Source organism: Bos indicus, chromosome 11 (assembly GCF_029378745.1).
Source record: "Bos indicus isolate NIAB-ARS_2022 breed Sahiwal x Tharparkar chromosome 11, NIAB-ARS_B.indTharparkar_mat_pri_1.0, whole genome shotgun sequence".
NCBI classification, from domain to species: Eukaryota; Metazoa; Chordata; class Mammalia; order Artiodactyla; family Bovidae; genus Bos; species Bos indicus.
Genome location: NC_091770.1, coordinates 103,431,528 through 103,450,282, shown reverse-complemented (window position 1 = coordinate 103,450,282; position 18,755 = coordinate 103,431,528). Strand labels below are relative to the sequence as shown.

The 18,755-nt window shown below is 60.2% G+C and overlaps 1 protein-coding gene across 13 annotated transcripts in view; it reads left to right on the top strand.

Annotated features, from left to right (window-relative positions):
- Positions 1-13,457, top strand: part of CCDC187 (coiled-coil domain containing 187) — a 55,652-nt gene extending 42,195 nt beyond the window's left edge. For 8 of the 13 annotated variants that reach the window (XM_070799568.1, XM_070799562.1, XM_070799566.1 and 5 more), the window contains 7 exons: positions 2,958-3,121; positions 4,998-5,086; positions 5,270-5,345; positions 6,964-7,103; positions 7,441-7,559; positions 8,069-8,145; positions 8,403-13,456. In XM_070799568.1, the coding sequence (XP_070655669.1) occupies positions 2,958-3,121; positions 4,998-5,086; positions 5,270-5,345; positions 6,964-7,103; positions 7,441-7,559; positions 8,069-8,145; positions 8,403-10,255 (2,518 nt within the window). In that variant the 3' untranslated portion in view covers positions 10,256-13,456. Of the gene's footprint in view, positions 1-2,957; positions 3,122-4,997; positions 5,346-6,571; positions 6,718-6,963; positions 7,104-7,440; positions 7,560-8,068; positions 8,146-8,402 lie in introns of those variants that run through there. The other 5 variants (XM_070799563.1, XM_070799559.1, XM_070799567.1 and 2 more) reach the window with 5 other exon arrangements.
- The last annotated feature ends 5,298 nt before the right edge of the window (positions 13,458-18,755 follow it).

The window sequence follows — 18,755 nt, the reverse complement described above, 5'->3', positions numbered from 1 at the left end:
AGGGGCAGGGGCCAGAGTCCTGGCTGTGGGTGGAAGCAGAGTGTCCTGATGACCCCGCACTGGGACCCCTCCTCCTCTTCTGTCTTCATTCAAGTGGCCCTTTAGAGTCCACGAGGCCCCCTTTCCTCCTAGCCAGCTCCCAGCTCCTCCCCCGAGGGCTGGCGGCCCGCGAGGCTCTAACCTCAGCGCCTCCCACCCAAAGCCGCAACCTGGGGGTGAGGCTGCAGAGGTGACCCCCAACCCTGGGAAGCAGCTGGCCCCTCAAGAGTGGCCTTCTCAGAACCCTTGCCTGCCCTTGGGGGCGCCTCTGCTGTCCAGCGGCCCCTTCCAGCAGCGGGGCACATTTTCATGCCTCTCCCAGGAAAGGGGGTCATCGCACACTCGGCCCCGGGCCCGAGCTCAACTCTGGGCCCTCTGACAGCGCTTTTCACGTGCTGATCTATGGTTCACCTGACTCTTGATCGCCCAGCCCAGGAACCTCTGACAGGCCTCCTGGCTGACCGGACCCTCTTGGTACCAGGAATTTGTTTATGGAGCTGGGGCTGGCTGCTCACTCCGAGGGTGGGGGGTGTGTCCTGGAATCGAGTCCTTGCGGGGCACGTGGCTCCTCATCACACCAGTGATGCAAGTCAGAAACCAGAGAAGAGCTGTGTGTCTGCGAGAGAGGCTTCAGAGGCCTGGAACCTCCCTGGGAGGTCCCGCCATGTGGAGGGACCGCTTCGTACTTTCGTTCCCTCAAGAGAAGCTCAGCAGAGCGCTGAGCTGCTCAGGGCCAGGGCGCATCCCTGATCCAGGGCCTGTGGGGGCCCTCGATGCCCTGGCTGGGGGCTCCGGGCTGAGACCCATGTGTACTGGGGAGGGCTGGGAGGGACGGGATGTCTTTAGGGAGGCAGGGGGCGGGGCCTCCCATTCTGGCCAGTTCGGCCAGGTTCTGGGCCGGGCACAGCCCCTCCCCGTCCTTTGCATCCTTGCTCCAGGGTGGGCCGGGCCCTGCATCTGGACACACGGGTGCAGACAGGTGCCTGCTACTTCCTGCCCCGCAGGTCAGAGCTCCAGCCCCCCGAGATGTCTCCTGCTTCAAAAGCCCGAGACCCGGTTTCTCGGCTAAGACAGCCCTCTGACCCCGCTCCCCAGCCCACACCCCCCCAATGGGTGTCAATCCAGGGGAGGGGGATGCTCAGGGCCGCCCTGGGGGAGCAGCAAGCTGTGCCCTGCCGGGGACCAGCCCCAGCTGATCCAGGGTATTCGAAGGAGAGACGGTGTAGGTGAAGATCAGGAAACAATTGCTTAATTAAATGTTAATTAAGGATATAAAGAGTAATAGAATGAGGATAGCTCAGTAAAATTCAGTGAAGAAAAGAGGCTGAAATAAGGATAGCTCAGTGAGGAAATTCAGTGGAGAAAAGAGGCTGAATAATTCAGCCAGAAGGTAAGAGAAAGAACGACATGGTGAGACCAAGTTTCGGTGAACAAGGCCCCGCACTTTATTTTCCAAAGTAGTTTTTATACCTTAAGTTATGCATAGAGGATAATGGGGGAAGGGGTAGAGTCAGGCAGCAAGCCAGGCTTTCTTCCTGCAAACTTATCATATGCAAAAGCTTAGGTGATTTGCATCATCTTCTGGCCCGGAGGCCTATTAACATTTTAAGACCCTTTCTTCAAAAAACTTATTTTTCTCTAAAGGTGATTGGTCAGGAGCCACCCTCCAAAAGCATTAGATAAAGTTGCATTCCTACAGAGCCAAGGTGTGGTGGGCTATAACAAGAAAAAGAATTAACAGGTTACAAACATTAAAGCTACTACTTACACCAATTATATTAATCAATACACTGCCAGGGACACAGCAAGTAAGGGATATGGAAACTTAGCAGCAAACATTGGCCCAACAAGTGAAAATCCCTTCACCAATACAATTTCTAATCAATCTTTTAACTACTCAAAAGAATCTGTGTTTAGACAGTTTAGAACATCTCCTGCCTCTCACAGTTGGGAGGCTCTGAACAATCACATGTGGCCAGAAAAACCTATTCAGGCAGGCTAGAGGACTTCCAAAGGAGTTTGTAGGTTAAACACTGTCACACCCAGGAATTATTAACTGGAGCTGTAAGCTAACTTTTTTCAGAGAGGTAGTGGGGGACAGCCCCCCGTAAAGTCAGAGGTGTAGGTGAAAGCACAAAGCAGAAAGTAGGCAGACTCTGGTTTTGGGGGTAGATGGGGGACTCCTAAGGCTCGATCCCGCCTTTGCGTATGCCGAGCCTCCTTCCTCAGGACCTTTGTCATGGGCGGAGTTCCTCACGCTGGCTACTGGCAGTGATAGAATTCCAGTTGAGCTATTCCAGATCCTGAAAGATGATGCTGTGGAAAGTGCTGCACTCAATATGCAATATGCCGGCTCCCAGCAGTGCCCAGTCGCAGCGAGTGCCTGGGAAGAAAGGGAACAGAAGGAACTCCCTGCTGCCCCTGAGAGCGGGGGAATGTTCTAGAGCGAGGTTCCCCGTGGGCATGACCTCAAACCCAGACGGGACCGGGAAGCCTGGCAGTCCTGTTCCCAGCCCCCTGCCTTGGGGCTGCGATGGGGGTGCTTTTCCTGCCGTCCGTGTGCCCGGAGCTCAGGTGGGACCCAGGCACGTTGAGTGCTGCCCTCAGGCTGGGGGGTCGGGCTCCACACAGACGTCCTGCGGGAACAGGGGCATAGACAGAGTCTCCCTCCCCGCATGTCCCCCACCACCCCCAGCAGTGGCCCTGTTTAGGGGTGCAGGTCCTGCTCGAGAAGCTGCCGGGCAGGGAGGGGCCAGGGCCTGTCTTCCTTCACCCGGTGCTGACCGCTTGGCCACTGCACGCAGCTGTCCCTGGATGTGAGGTGGTGTTGCACTGGTGGAATGTTCTGGTCAGGGCTGGCCCCCTGGGAGTGGAGGGCAGCCGGGTGAGCAGTCACCCCACCCTGCACTGCCTTGCAGCCTGCTCAGCGAGCCGCAGGATGGGACACCCCCTCCAGCAGCTTCGGCTGCGGATGGTCACCCGTGTCCTCCGACGCTGGCGTGGGACAAGGATGCACCTGCAGTGGCCGGCCGACCTGATGCCAGAGGCCAACCCCCGGAGAGCCACGGCCACACGAGCCAAGGTAACCGGGTGGGGTGGCAGTGGTGGCAGCTGAGGACAGACGCCACCCCCTCAGGGGCCCTGGCAACTCATGCCCGCTTCGGGCTTGCGGCCGGCTCAGGGTCAGACACACGTGTGTCCTGCTGGGCCTGGCTGGAGCTGTGTGCTGGGGGCGACCCGGCCTCCCTGTCCCTGAGTCTGGGCACTCAGGAGGGCTGCCCTTCCAGATGGCGGGGGCTGGCCGGGGTGGGAGAGGCCGCGCAGACTGGCCGCTCCTCCTCCTGATGACGCGACGACTCAGAGCAGCCAGCCGGGCTACGGACAGTCGCCAGGCTGGTCCCCAGGACCTCAGACCTGCCCGAGGACACCCCAGGACACGCTGCCCGGCTGAGTCTAGATGTTTGTGATGCTGCCTCCACCAAGGGTGTGAGGAAGGCTCCTCCAGGCCGGCCCTGGGCTCAGGGCTGGGCAGGCTCTTGGATCACTCAGGCCTCCAGGCAGGGGACCTGTGCAGACAGGGAGCTGGACGCGCCCCCAGACTGTCCCCATCTCCCGTGCTGTACCCCGCCCCCAGCCCACAGACACCCTGGGGAGCCCCTAGAGCAGCTGGTGTGGCCCCCCCGCCTGGCAGGGTGCCCCAACCGGCTCCTCCCCAGCCCCTCTGTGCAGCGAGGGGCCTGTGGCCTGACAAATTACCCAACATCAGTGGCTTAAAAGGACAGAAACTTCCTGTCTCTCAGTTCTGGAAGCCACAAGCCTGAAATCCCCCATCTTTTCCAGTTTCGGGGGCCTCCAGGCCTCCTTCGCTGTGGCCTGTCTGCATCTGCAAAGACCCTAGTTTCACATAAGGGTTTGCAGGCGCTGAGAGTTAAGACTTGGACCTGCCTCTTAAAGGGACAGCCTGCCCTCCACCCCATCCCCTAAAAAGCCCTGCTTGCTGATTTCTCTGCACTCTCCAGGCAGCGATGCTAATGCAGAGGAGGTTCTATAAGCAGACAAGAAGGGGTGAGGGGGTGGAGGGCGAATGCAGGGGGGCTCCGAGGCCCTGCTCACTGAGCTCCTCCGGCCCCCCAGGGTCACCCTGGAGAATGTCTCGGAACCCCAGGGTGCCCTGGAACTCCGTCTGGGAAGCACGGGGAGTGCTGAGGGGCCTGTGCAAACAGACATGCTGGACAAGTGAAGGAGAAGAAGGCGAGGAGGGGCTAGGAGCGTGGCACTGGGGCCCCAGGGGAACAGTGGGGCCTGGGCGTTTGTGGGACTGGTCTCTGAAGACGGAGGGGCAGGAGGACTGGAGCGTCTGTGAGACCCTTCCTCGGAGACCAGCTCTGCTTGCTCTGCAGGTCTGGGGGCTCCCCCACACTCTGGAGGGTTCTCTACAGGTTCTGGGGCTCCCCTCAAGTACTGATGGCTCTCCCCAAGTTCTTGGAGGTCCCCTCGAGCACTGAGAGCTCTCCCCAGGTTCTTGGGGGTCCCCTTGAGTACTGAGAGCTCTCCCCAAGTTCTTGGGGGTCTCCTCAAGTACTGAGGGCTCTCCCTAGGTTCTGGAGGTTCCCCTTGAGTACTGAGGGCTCTCCCCAGGTTCTGGGGACTCCCCTTGAGTACTGAGGGCTCTCCCTAAGTTTTTGGGGCTCCTCTTGAGTACTGAGGGCTCTCCCCAGGTTCTGGGGACTCCCCTTGAGTACTGAGGGCTCTCCCTAAGTTCTTGGGGCTCCTCTTGAGTACTGAGGGCTCTCCCCAGGTTCTGGGGACTCCCCTTGAGTACTGAGGGCTCTCTCCAAGTTCTTGGGGGTTCCCTCAAGCGCTGAGGGCTCTCCTCAGGTTCTTGGGCTCCCCTAGCTCTGGAGGGCCCTGCCTGAGGCCGGTGGAAGCCACAGTGTATGGGTTTGTATGTCTTTTAGAGCCAAGGGGGCAGCCTGGTGTCCCTCTGCCGGGCCTTCTGCAGGCGACCTCCCTGGACACAGGACGGCCACCAGGCCCAGCCTTTCCTGTATGCAACCCCCCAGAAAGCCCTTTCACCTCTTTGCCCACTTGGGGGGACCGCCCCTGTTCTTCCCACCTGCACCTGATCTTGGTGGGGCCCCGGGCTCAGTTCCTGTCCTGATGGGTGGTCCTCAGCGCCCTCCCTGCAGGTGGCTCCTGCAGAATGGCTGTCTCCTGTCCCCCCGTGTAGACACAGGCGGGCGACATGGAGGGGAGCCTCCCTGCTGCTCAGATCTGGTTCCTGCCGGTGAAGGAGCCGCCTCCGGGTAAGTCCTCCCTTGCGTGAGACTTGCCAGAAGCACCCCCAACTCGGTGTGTCCCCCACAAGGCGGTGCCAGCCCCCAGACAAGGACAGGGAGGCCTGGGGGAGACCACTCGAAGCCTGGCACAGGTGGGAGACACCCCCGCTCTACGCTTCTTGGGGCGGCATGGCCCCTTTCCTGCTGAAAGGGGAAGCTCTAGCCGGCTCTGCTTGTAGTCCCAACTTGGTTTATCTGGTACAGACCTTTAGTGACGTGGGAACCGGCGTGCCGGAAGTGTCTTCTTAGCTAAAGAGAGCTTTTTGCACGCACCAATTTCCAGGGTGGAGCAGACTCATTCATGGCTCTGGGGAGCCCCAATGGTGTGTTGGGGACAGCAGGCTGGACAGCCCAGAGGGGGGTGCCCTGGGGCCCTGCCTTGTCTCAATGCCTGGGTGCCACCTCGGAACTCTCCTTTCAGGCCTGAGTCCATGCCTCAGGCTCAGAAGCCCCTCTCAATAGCCACCCTCGGGAGCAGCAGATGTTGTTTAGACCAGCCAGTGTGTAGGGGGCTCCCTGTGGTCTGGCCTGGGAGAGCGTCCTCAGGACAGATCAGGGCGGATGGAAGGGGGATGGAACCACTCTGGGGCATTGGACTGCCTGGAGAGCTCGTGGCGGGGGTCCAGGGCTGGCGCTGACTCTGCTGACCTGGCACTGAGTCTGCCCGGGCTCCCTGGGTGATGCCCCATCACAGTCCTTCAGCTCAACCCACACAGCACCTTGCCCTTGTGGCTTCCCGGAGGCTCAGTGGTGAAGAATCCACCTGCCAAGAGGAGACGCGAGTTTAATCCCTGGGTCGGGAAGATCCCCTGGAGAAGGAAATGGCAACCCACTCCAGTGTTCTTGCCTGGGAAATCCCATGGGCAGAGGAGCCTGGCGGGCTCCAGTCCATGGGGTCGCAGAGAGTCAAACATGACCAAGCAACTAAACAGCAGCAACAAGCTTGGCCTTCAACATCAGCCACGGACAAAAGGGAGGCGTTCCCGTCGGTGGAGCTTCCACACATCTAAGCTTCAGCCAAAGAGCTCTGGTCCCCTCGGGCCTGTGGCTTTGGGACCGCCATGGATCCCCGGGCCTTGCTGTCCCTGCCGGGTCCCAGCGTGGAGTGAACATGTAGGAAGATGGTAATTCCCTGGGACTTCTTGGCAGAGACGCCACTGCAGCACCCCGTCCCCACTTTGCTGACCTTGCAGCTGTGCGGTGGTGACCTTGACACATCCCACACCTCCTCTCTCCCTCCGCCGGCCCAGCCCCCAAAGAGTGGATGAGGAAAAGAGCAGCTGGGCAGACAGTCTGCAAGCTCCACCCAAAACCACCATAAAGAGGGCTTTAAAATCTACATTGTAAACGCTGTCTCTAAAGTTCTTTCTGAGTCTTCACATCCGTAACTATCCAACAAGAGGGTAATTTTAGGAGTAGCTAACCATGTATTTTTCTGTTCTCACTCTAACCGAACACAAGCAGGTGTGGTGGCTGTTTGGGACGCTAAGGCTGTTTGCACGGGGCTTCGGCGTTCTGGGACCCTGTGCCCGCTGTGTCCTCTGCCTTCTATGCCCGTAATGCTGATGGTCTCTGTGCTCCCTAGGAGACCCCCAGACCAGCCCCAGCCCCCGGCCAACAGAGGAAAAGGCCCAGGCTCTGACGGGAAGCCTAACATCAAGCTTCCAAGGCCAGAGTCAACCCTCCCTGAGTGCAGGGCCTCCCCACAGCCCCCAGGAAGCCCATGTGAGTCTGGGCCTGGCCCTGTGCTGTCTGCGGGCTGGGCGGGGGCCCTCCTGCGTGGCTTTGGTGCGGGGACCCCTCGTCCATCGGACACAAGCTGTTGATGGGTGGGACCTCTGAGCTTTCTCGGGGATATCTCGTCTGCTGACAGGTCTTCAGAGCCCACTGGGAGGAGGGATATCTGATGGGTGGGTCTTCGTGGCCCTCTTCGGGGGATGGCCTTTGTTCCTTACTGTGGTCACAAGAACACAGGGGCTCTGTCCACAGCTGAGGGACACAGCCTGAGATCGAGCAGAGGCGGCCCCACCCTGACCGTGGCGTTTCTCCAAACTGTTTCCAGCAGGTGGCTGAAGGCGGCGGGCGTCCAGCAGGGCCAGAACCAGGGCTGGACTTTGCCAGCAGCTCTGTGGAGGGGCCTGCAGCGATGGAGGCTGCTCAGAGCTGCTCAGGAGAGCAGAGGTGTGGGGTCCTGGAGGGCGGCTCGGGCTGGGGGGGCACCCTGGGGCCTGGAGACAGTTTGGCCAGAGCATCCTGCCCTCTTGCTGGGAGACATTCACCTGCTCCTGGTGCCCTTCATGCTGGGCGGGGGCCTCCATGCGCCCCAGCCCACCCACATGCCCTCTTGAGTCTGACCCCCATCTTAGGAAACAAAGACACCCCCTGGTATGTCGGCCCAGGATACAGGGTGGGGCAGCTGTGGGGGTTCCTCGAGGCAGTGCTGCCTCTGGGTCTCTCCGATGGTGACTCCCAGCTGCCTGATCCAGGGGGCACTGAGGCCAGAAGCCCCTCAAGACAGACCTTGCTGGGGGAGTGCTGGCCTCTTCCCCTGGGGGACAGACAGCTGGCAGGAAGGTGTTTTAAGCATCCACGGTGGCTGAAGGCCCCCTGCGGAGACTCTGGGCCTGAGGGGGGAGGTTGGAAGATGGGGCTCCCTCTGGGGGCACCCTAAGACTTCACGCTGTTTGCAGGGTAGAGACCTGTCAGCAGGAGAACCCCCACGCCCCTTTTTCCTGCCCAGAAGCTGCCCCGCCGACCATGTCTCCAGGTGATGCTCCCACCCCTTCAAGGGCCCCCCCCTTGCGTGAGGCCCAGGTAATGGACCAGTTTTCCAGTCAGAGCCAGCCCACTCCCACAGCCCCTGCCCTCCCCACCGCCTGGGCATTCTGTCTCTGCCTAGGGTCTTCTGCTTTTGATCCTTCAGCTTGGGGGCCGTGGGATGTGGGTTGTATCCTTCCCAGGGTTGGTGGAACGTCCTCAGCGTAAAGGTGGTGACATTGTCCCTAAACTCTCCTTTCTCTGCAGCAGCTGAGATGGCGGCACCCCCAGCCCCGCACGAGGGCGGCCCCCCGGCCCAGCTCGTGGCTCTGTGGGACCTGGGCTCCGAGCCTGAGTCCACCCCCAGCGCCTGCTCAGGGCCGTCTTCTCCACCGTCCACAGCCGCCTCCTCGGGGAGCCTCCCGTCCTGCCCTTCTCTCCAGGAGTTTCAGAAAGCATCCGCCATCCTGGTCCAGCTTTCCGAGAGCCCCACCTCCCTCTCGGATGGGGAAGCCGGGGACACTGTGGACACAGACCTCAGCTGGGCTGGGGGGCTCCCTGCTCCAGACTCCTGGGGGTTCCACCAGGGCGGAGGGCCGGAGACCTGGGAGGGGCTGGAGGGTACCGAGGCCCTTTCCGGGCACGGCTCTAGCACTGGGGCAGGTGGCCTGGCTCCGGCAGGAGGTCTCCCCGTTACCCAGTCTCTGTGGTTGAGGTCGGAGCAGTCCGAGCTGTCCAGCGAGGTCTGGGGCCAAGAGAGCCCGCGGGACCCTGGCGCTGGTGCCGGGCCAGCCCCAGAGCACTGCTCGCCCGCAGGACGCACATCCCACTTGGAACAGGCTGGGGTGCCCCTTGCCCTGCCTGCCTTCCTGGGCCCAGGGGAGGGGCGGGAAGATTCTGGAACCAGTGGGAGCCCGACCAGTGGATCAGACACAGGAAAAGCCCAGCGGAGGTCCCGGGAAGCTGCAGGAGCGAGGCTCCCATCCCAAACCTCTTCCTCGGGTGATTTCCACCTGACCCTTTCCTTCCCCTCCGGGACCTCGGCCTCTGAGTTTCGCAAAAGAGGAGAGACGGGGCCTCCGCAGGCCTCAGGTGGCTGCCCAGAGGGGCCCTGGGGCACTCACCCGAGTCCTTCCACTGATGGGAAACCTCTACAGACCTCCTCTGAGCCTGAGGTCCTCTTGATGCCAGGGGCTCCTCCTGGGAACCTGGGTGGGCAGGCAGCCCAGACAGCTGAGAGCCGGGCCCCTGGGCGCGGGGGGAGCAGAGCGCCCCCTGTCCTGGAGGAAGCCTGCACTTCTCTGGCCGGCGGTGTCTTGCCTGAGATCCTGTCCCCGGTGGACGAGGCGCTGTCCTACGGCAGCTTCGACCTCCCATCCTCCACCCAGAGGGACTCTCGCCTCCCTCCTCTGCCTCCCATCCTCCCAGCGGACGGGGAGGCCGACCCTGCCAGCCCCCACTCAGAAGACTTCCCCACCCCGCCCGAAGATGCCATGTGTCCTGGGGGCTTGCTGGACTCCCCAGGGGAAGTTGCCTCCCTCATTATGGGAGAGTGGTCCTCCCTGTCTGGGGAGAGTCTGTCTGAATCACCGTCCCTGGGGCCCCAGGAGGAGGCTGGGCTCTGCCTTGGGGTGGTGGGACAGGGCAGAAGCCTTGGGGGAGAATTGGGTGAATCAGGTTCTGTTGGGAGGGACCAGGCCACGGACAGCCACTTGTCTGAACCGGTCAGCTTGGGGTCTCCCTGGTGTGGGGGAGCAGGGGATGCCCTGGGGCAGCTCCCAGTGCTGTCAGCACAACCCCTGACCCTGTCCAAAGTGGCCTGTGCATCTGTGGGGAGTCTGGCGGCTGGGGACCCAGGGCTGCCTGGCTCCGGGCAGGGGGACCCTGCTCCGGCTCTGGGCTCAGGACCGCGCACTGCCCTCCAGGGCGTGGAGAGAGCTGAGGTGGTGGACCTGCTGTCCGCCCAGCTCAGCAGCAGGATCCTGAGGGACACCCTGGCCGTGCTCTCGGAGGCAGCCCCAGCAGGCAGCCTGGTGACAGAGGGGCCCGCGGGGGCCGGCCGGGTCACACAGGCTCACACGGTGGCCACTGGGCGGTCGTGGGAAAGCCTGGACTTCTGAGAAGACGGGGCGGTGGTGGGGGGCTGTGGGGACACAGACGCTGTCTGTGAGAGCCCCCTGCCTGGCTGGCTGTCGAACGAGGCCTCCTAGACACAGCAAGGCCCCGGACACGTCGCCACGTGGCTGTGCGTGAGCGTGTGTGTGTGTGTGTGTGTGGGCGTGCCAGGGGCCTCAGGAGAGGTCTAGAGGAGAGTGCAGCTTTGTGGGGTTGGGGAGGCCAGATGCTGAGGCTGGGGGTTGCGTCTGCGCTGACACGCCCTCTCGGACTTGCCTCGTTGGGAAACCTTCGGCAGGGATGTTTGCCTGCCTCTGATTTCTGAAGGGTAAACCCGGCGCCTCCATGACATCCAGCTGGCGACTCCAGGCTGGGAGGTCAGTGTGCGTCCCCTCGTGCAGATTAGAGGAGGCGGCAGCTTGGGGAGAAGGTGATTTCACCTGCAGCCAGGTGATCCTCCACCCAGCCTCTGGGCTGGAGTGGATCCCCGCCTCCCCGAGGGTGTGCAGGACGCCTCCCAGAAGAAATGAGAGCCCCTTGCCAGGCTGGCTGTCGAACTGGCTCTCCTGGACGCGGCAGGGCCCTGGTGGGTTCCAGAGGCGGCGGCGTGTGGGCGCCTGCAGGGATGGCCTCGCAGGCATCCCCTTATGAGAGCGCCTGTCCCCCTCAGCACCAGACTCAGGCGGGCGTCCAGGAAGTTGATGCTGAGTCAAGCATGAAGAGGGGTTCCCGTGGGAAGGAAGTGGGGAGAGGCTGAGACTGGGTGAGACAGCCGGGCGCAGGCCCGCAGGGACACGGGTCTCAGTAGACTGGGCAGGGAGAGCCCTCGGGCCACCTCAGGGTGAGACCAGGGCAGCTGACCTTCAGGGTCAGGCCACTGCAGCACTGACCTCTCCCCGCAGCAGCCGCCCCACGAGCTGCTGATGGGCTCTGAGGGGTCCCTGGGGCCCCCTCCTCCCCCAGAGCCCTGTGGAAGCACCACCGTCGCCAGGGCACAGGCAGGTTCAGCCCGCCCCCCGCGTCCTGTCGCCAGTTTCAGAGTGTTTTCTGCAGCCACAGTGAGGGCCCGCGCCCCACCTTCCCCAGAAGGAGCAGAAGGCTGCATCGTGCGTGTGCGCGCGCGTGTGTGTGTGTGTGTGTGTGTGTCTGTTGGTTCTAATGCGAGAGCGCCTCTGAGCTTGTGCTCCAGGGAATTCACTGGGAACCAACACGGTGTCTTCTCAGCGCCCCTGCTCTGTCCCTGTCTGTCCGCATGGGGCTGTCTCATTTCAATATTGTCAGTCTTTCTCTCCTGAATTATCATCTGAGCACTTGGAGGAGAAGTAGCTTTTCAATGAGCCCAACAATCAGCTCTTTCATAAAAGGAAGCAGGGACTTCCCTGGTGGTCCAGTGGTTAGGGCTCTGCACCTCCACTACGAGGGGTTGGGTGGGGGTGTGGGTTCAATCCTTGGTCGGGGGACTAAGATCCCACATGTCACACAGCGTGGTCTAAAATTAAAACAAAAGGAACCAGCTTTCACGTCAGCTTCTAAACTTGTGACGTGGTTAGGATTTCTTGACTTAAGGCTCACTTACGCTGTGCTCAATCTCTCAGAAGTCACTCTCCATGTCCTACAGCAGGCTCTCTCCCCGTCTGTCGTCTAAACCGGCCATCAGTTATCCGTATGGGCTTCCCAGGTGGTAAAGAATCTGCCAGCCACTGCAGGAGACGCGGGAGACCCCGGTTCAACCCCTGGAAGATCCCCTGGAGAAGGACGTGGCAACCCACTCCAGCATTCCTCCTGAGAAATCCCACGGTCAGAGGAGCCTGCCAAGCTACAGTCCATGGGGTCACAGAGAGTCCGGCGTGACTGAGCGCACACATCACGTGTCTACTGTCGTCTATTTATTGTCTGTCCCTCATCTGTCATTTATAGCACCTATCGATCGTCTGCCTGCATCAACTAGAGCATCCACCCAGCCATTTCCAGTTCTCAAACTGGAAAATATCTGCTGGACAGGGAGTCCAGAATCAAGCAGTTGGCGGCATGTTGGCCTAAGGGACGTCGACGTCCTGGTGCTGGTCCAGGATATGACCTCCATGAGACCCTGGGAGGTCGGCTGTCAGGTCAGAGTGACAGGAGCCCGTCTCCTGCAGCCCTCACTGCAGTGCGGGGAGCTCATTCACTTAGCATTTATAGGACCCGGGGGGAGAGACCCAGACTTCCCAGCACTTGTCGATGAGAGTGGGTGGCGTCTCCAAAGCTGGCCTGGCAAAGCCCCCAGTGCTGCCTCTCAGACCCTGGGGAGCCCTGCAGGCCAAGGCAGGAACCGCCTACCGTCGTCACCAGGCTCCAGCCTCTGGGGCAGCCACTCCGAGGGCCCGCCTCACCGGCCCAGCCAGCATCACACACCAGCTCACGCAGGACGGGATCACGGTCCCGGGGAGCAGCAGTCACAACAATCCATGTGGATGCGACGCCCGATGTCCCCAAGCCCGCCTGAGCGCACAGGAGAGGTTTGGGTCCACTGGGGGGAAAACGTGTGCATTCTCCGTGTACGCAATTTCAGAACAAATTTTGAGCTACAGCTTTCTTATTGATTTCCCCCTAGTTTTCTGAACAAATTAGTCTGTGATTTTTTATTTTTTTTTTCTCTATTGCTGACCCTTTTGGATTTACGAGGCCGTGTGAGAGGAATTATGTATTTTACACACATCACGTTCGGTCATAAATCTCCCACATCGAAACCCGGCAGATTTGCCTCAGATTCAATAGTCTTGGGTCTGGCTGCTACGGGTGGGGGCTGGTAGCTGAGCACCAGACACGGCCATGCCCGCAGCTGGACTCGGGGCCTCCTGGGTGCCCAGCAGGCGCGTGTGTCTGGAGTCACTTTGTGGCCCTGTGGCCCCTCACCCTTGGAGGGAGTCTGGTCAAGGAGGACTTGTATGAAGACCCTGGCCTTCTCCTTCCCATGACGGCTGGATCTAGGGAGCTTGGGGTTATCCAGTGACCGGCCAGAGGAGGAAGACTGTCCACCAAAGCTGTCGGACACGCTTAATCTCCGCTGACGTTACGTGTGTGGAGCTGAGGGCTGTGGCATTCAGATATATTGACCCGAAGCAAGACTTCAATTTCAAGATTGCTCCCTTCAAGGTCTCACCGTGCTCGCCTTGGCTCCAATCCCTGTAGCCTCTTGGGCCAATAAATCTTGATACCAGCCTCCAGAGAAGTCATTATCTTTCATAGAAAATGATTATTTCTCAGTTAAACCCTGCACGGAATTTTCCCATGATCTGTCTCCATCAGCCTCCCCGCTCAGACGTCCCCTCCTGCGTCAAACGCCCAAGACCTCACCCCCAGCGCCTTAAATTCCAATCACCAGACGAGCTTTACGAGTACTTCTGATGCCTGGCCCTGTGCAGCCCTAACAGCCACATCATAAAATACAGACGAAGGCCATGGCAGCCAGCTGGGGCAGGCCACACGCCTGCAGGAGCACACAGGTCCTGTTAAATGGTTCAGGGGCACCTGGCCCTCAGGGTGGGAGGTGAGCACGCTGGCCTTCCGAGGGAGCTGGGGCCACCGGGTCAGGTTCGCCTGCAGCTGAGGGACAAGGCCATCCTGTGACTGCTCGACCAGCCGCATCTTAACACTGGCTCCCCTGCAGCAAGAGGTCCCAGAGGGTCTGCAAGTCCCACGTCTGTCCCCAATCCCATGTCCTAGCCGCCCACCCCACTCCAGCTGTCAACTGCCAGCCTGCTCCTCTGCCTTGGGCCCCACCCAGCGGCCCCCTTGCCCCCAGCCCCGTCTCTTAACGCCCGCCAAGCACAGCGAGGAGTAGAAGTGTTTGCAACACGTGGCTGCAGGCTCAGGGGCAGAGCAGAATCATACATGCACCCGGCACCCCAGCCTCCCTCGGGGGCTCCCTGGGCCCCCCAACCTGTCCTGCCGCTCACCTGACAGATTAAGGGGCTTCCCCTCGGCCGTGTCCATTCAGGTGGCGACGTGGACATTTAACAATGCTGGGGCCAGCTCCATCTGTCCCTGGGCGTGTGGCGGGGACGCCCACCCCCGCGCCTCCATGACTACAGTCCCTGCCCTCTTCACGGCGTCATCGTGAGAACACAGAGGCCTGTCCCTGCCAGGCTTCGTCCCTGGCACGTGGCAAGCACTCAGGAATAATCCTCCTGTACATTTGCTGGAGAACGGCTCGTGTCCTCAACCAGCTGAGCCTGAAACCAGATGCCAGCTGAGGCGTGTGGAGGCGGCACCCACTCCGGGGCCGGGCTGCAGGTGGAGTTCGCCTGTCCCTTCGTCCCCCAACCTTGTGCAGAACCTGCCCCGTGAGGGGGGGCTCGGAAAAGGAACAGTCAGCCCTGACCTCCAGGGCTCACAGCCACCCAGCTGGACACCAGCCGGCCTGACCGGGACGACTACCATGGGGGAGACTCGGGTGGAGGGATGAGAGTTCTGCCTGTGTCCCGGTCAGGGGCATCAGAAGAGCCCCTCGCAGGTGTTGGAGGCACCGGGGTTGGAGGGTGCCTCTGCCACATACACTCCATGGGTCCTCAACCACTGCTCTGGGCCTCCGACTTCCCAGATTTCCCCTCCATGAACAGAATGTGCGTGCGTGCTAAGTCACTTCAGTCGTGTCCGACTCTGCGACCCCATAGACTGTGGTCCTCCAGGCTCCTCTGTCCGTGAGATTCTCCAGGCAAGAATACTGGAGTGGGTGGCCATGCCCTCCTTCACGGCATCTCCACGACCCAGGGATCAAACCCATGTCTCTTACCTCCCTGGCGTTGACAGGTGGGTTCTTTACCACTAGCGCCACCTGGGAAGCCCCGTAAACAGGAATACCAACACCTCACTTCATCAGCTCTAAGATGCAAAACTTCTCGACATTTTACTCCCTTTGAAGTCAGCATCCATCTCACAAACCTGAGAATTTCCTCTGGTACCTGCCGACCGCCTGGCAGCACAGACAATATGCCAGGTGGGTCTCAGTGTCCCAAGAGCAGGCACCTCTCCCGCCGGGAGGAGGGGCACATTGAGGAGGGTATGGGGTGGGGGCACCCGGCTTCAAGCGGGGAAGTGGGGCCTGGCTAACCCATGGACGGAGAAGGCAATGGCACCCCACTCCAGTACTTTTGCCTAGAAAATCCCAAGGACGGAGGAGCCTGGTAGGCTGCAGTCTATGGGGTTGCGAAGAGTCGGACACGACTGAGCAACTTCACTTTCACTTTTCACTTTCACGCATTGGAGAAGGAAATGGCAACCCACTCCAGTGTTCTTGCCTGGAGAATCCCAGGGACGGGGAAGCCTGGTGGACTGTCTATGTCTATGGGGTCGCACAGAGTCGGACACGACTGAAGTGACTTAGCAGCAGCAGCAACCCGTGGAAGCCGGTTCTCAGACACAGCCCACCACCTCGTCTGAATGCTTCTGCGTGAGGCTGTGGCTGCATTTCGTAACCGAGGCATGCTTTTCCTAAGAACTTTTCATTAAACCAATTGCGTGCTGAGGATTGGAGACACTGGGGTGTTGTTTTCAAGGTCAGCCTCCCAGTGCTGGGCTAAGCCAGCACATATGCCCACTGGCTGCCCCAGAGAGCCAGGGTCCCAGAGATGTTCCCTCACCCTCCTCAGCACCTGGACGGGGGACACAAGAGCCCTAGAGGAAGAGCTGGGAGTGACAGTGGGATTACACCTGGGGCTGGGAAGGGTCACAGTCCTTCCAGGGGACTTGGAGTGTCTGCTAAGGCCTGAACTGGATGGCATCATCGACGTAATGGACGTGAGTTTGAGCAAACTCCGGGAGATTGTGAAGGACAGGGAAGCCTAGCGTGCTGCGGTCCATGGGGTCGCAGAGTCAGACAAGACTTAGCGACTGAACAACAGCAGGGCCTGAACTGTGTCCCCCCCTCCACCCCACAAAGTCCTAATCCCGACGGGATGGCGTTAGGAGGTACCTTCAGGAGGCCATCAGGGTTTGATGGGGTCACGAGGGTAGGGCCCTCACGATGGGGTCAGTGACCTTATGAGATGAGACCGTGGAGACCCCTTCTCTCCACATGCAGCACAGAGGAAGGGCCAGGTGAGCACAGGCGAGAAGCGGCTGGCCATCTGCAAGCCAGGAATTGAGTCTTCACAAAAAACTGACCATGCCCGCCCCTGATCTTGGATGTCCAGCCTGTGAGAGATATTAATAGATGCCCGTCTGTGGTTTAAGCTACCTGGCCTGCGGTGTTCTCTTACAGCAGCCTGAGCAGACGGACGGGGTGTTCAGAAGCTAAGCCCCTCCTGCAGAGGGAAGCAGGTGTGCAGGTGAGCTTAGACTCCCTCCCGACATCCCAGCCTTGACCGCCTTTACCAACCGTGTGACCAATCCTGGTCTATCTGCCCAATAATCACCATGTGGCTTGTGGTCATGCCTGTGGTCAGTGGTTGGGAGAGAGGACAGGGAAAAAGAAGCCTGGGCCGCCAGGGAGCCAACCACCCTTGACCCAGACCAGGCCCACTCACCGCGTCCATCCCATCCTGGATTCTCGGTCTTGATCTCTGCGTGTCCTTCCTTCTCCCACTGCCCTCCCACCTCTCTGCTGCTCCTTCCCGCTCCCTCCTCACCTCAGCCCTGCATCTGGAGGCCCGGGGCTCAGTGTGTGGCCAGCCTTCTCCAGTCCTCACTTACCGTCTGAGCCCCATACTCACACAGCCAACCAGTGGCCTGGTGCCAGCTGCAGATGGTGCCAAGGTCTGCGGAACTCAGCGGGTCCAGGTGCACCCTGGCCTCCACTCTCAGCCCTGCATTGCCCTCCCAGCGCCTCCCCTGCAGCCTCTCATCTCAGCGAGGGCGGCTGCACAAGCCCTGCAGCAGATGTGACCTCCCGTCACACGCCTGTCCCACCTTTACACACACGCTAAGTCCCGCTCTTCTCACCAGCACCGCCACCCCCGTCTCGGGGGAGCCCCGCCATCTCTCGGAGGGCTATGGCAGCCTCTCGGGGGCGCCCCCTCCCGCCCCTTCTAGCCGGCGGTCAGAAAGGCAGACCACACGACCCTGCTCAAAACCCTCCCTCGACCACCTTCGCACTCAGGGCCAGGGCCCTCCTCTAGGGAGGCCTTGTGGGGTCCTGCTCTCAGCTGCTTCTCCAGCTCCATGCCCCGCTCCACTTGCTGTCCTTCCAGCACACGCGCCCCTTCTGCCTCAGGGCCTTTGCACGTGCAGTCCTCTGCCTGGGCTGCTTACCTCTCTTCTTACCTCTCACCCGCAGTCTCCCTCTCTGGGAGGACTTCCTGACCCCCTGTATACAGCAGCTCCACCCTACTCGACTGCTCTTTATAGCACTTATCTCCACCTCACAGGCTTGTTTGTTTTGGGTCTTTCTCCTGGCCAAGTGACACTTGGGCTTGGCTTTGTATCCAGGGCTTGGCGTGTAGCAGAAGCCCAGCAAGTGTTAGTGAAGAATGAATGAGGAGGGGGCACACGTGTCTGCACCAGGGGGCTCTAGTTTGGATCCCCTTAACCAGGGTTTTCTAACCTTCGAAACATAAACAACAAAACCCTTTTCAGACAAAATCTTACACACCATCCCACAATGCAAAGAGCAGAGGGGTGACTGCTCGGCTATCAAGTAGCTTGTGTTCAAATCGTATCATTTACGTATGTAACTGTCGATCCCCTGTGATAGCGAGGTGGCCTGGAACGTGGGAATCTGAACTTCCAGGCCCACAGAGGACGGATGCTGACTCATGTCCGTTCTGTGGTCCACTTCCTTTCTTTTCTGTTTTCGGTCACACAGTTCAGAGAAAATCTGATATGCACAAAACAATTAGGAATAGCAATAGAAAAAACAGGTCTCGCGTTAAATTAAGCAAACAAATCATAGGAAGCTTTCTTTCCTAGGTTTGCAGGGCAATCAGTCGTGAAGGTTCTCAAGTTTAGCTCTGTAACACATCCACGGGGTTTGTGCGGTAAGTTTTGCAAGTTTTCCAAGAGTCAAAAATCTCAGATTAAAAAAAACAAGGTCAGGGTTGCAGATCCTCCGAAGCCCCAGGTAGGGTTGCCAGATTTAACACAGGAAGCCCAGTAAAATGTGAATTTCAGTTGAACAGCGAAGCGTTTTTAGTCTAAATGAGTCTCATTAAATTTGCATTCCAGGTACGATACATATTTAGACTTAAAAACACCTCGCTGCTTATCTGAAATTCACATTTAACAGTGCTTCCTGTACCTTCATTTGCTAAATCTGGCGACCCTAACCCGGAACCTGGTGGGGCGACGGGCGGTTTGAGATGTGCCTGAGCAGTCCGTGAGGGTGGGGGCGGGGGCGCGAGGGGGGCGGAGCCTGTGTCTCGGAGGCGGACGCGAATGGGCGGAGCCTGGTCTCGATGGGCGGGGTCGAGGGCATGGCCATGGCGGGGCGGGGCAGAGCCTGGAGCTTGGGGTCCGAGGCCGAGGGGCGCCTGGAAGGCGGGGCCGAGACGCGCGGGGGCGGGACCCGGCCGCCAGGGATGGGGGCGG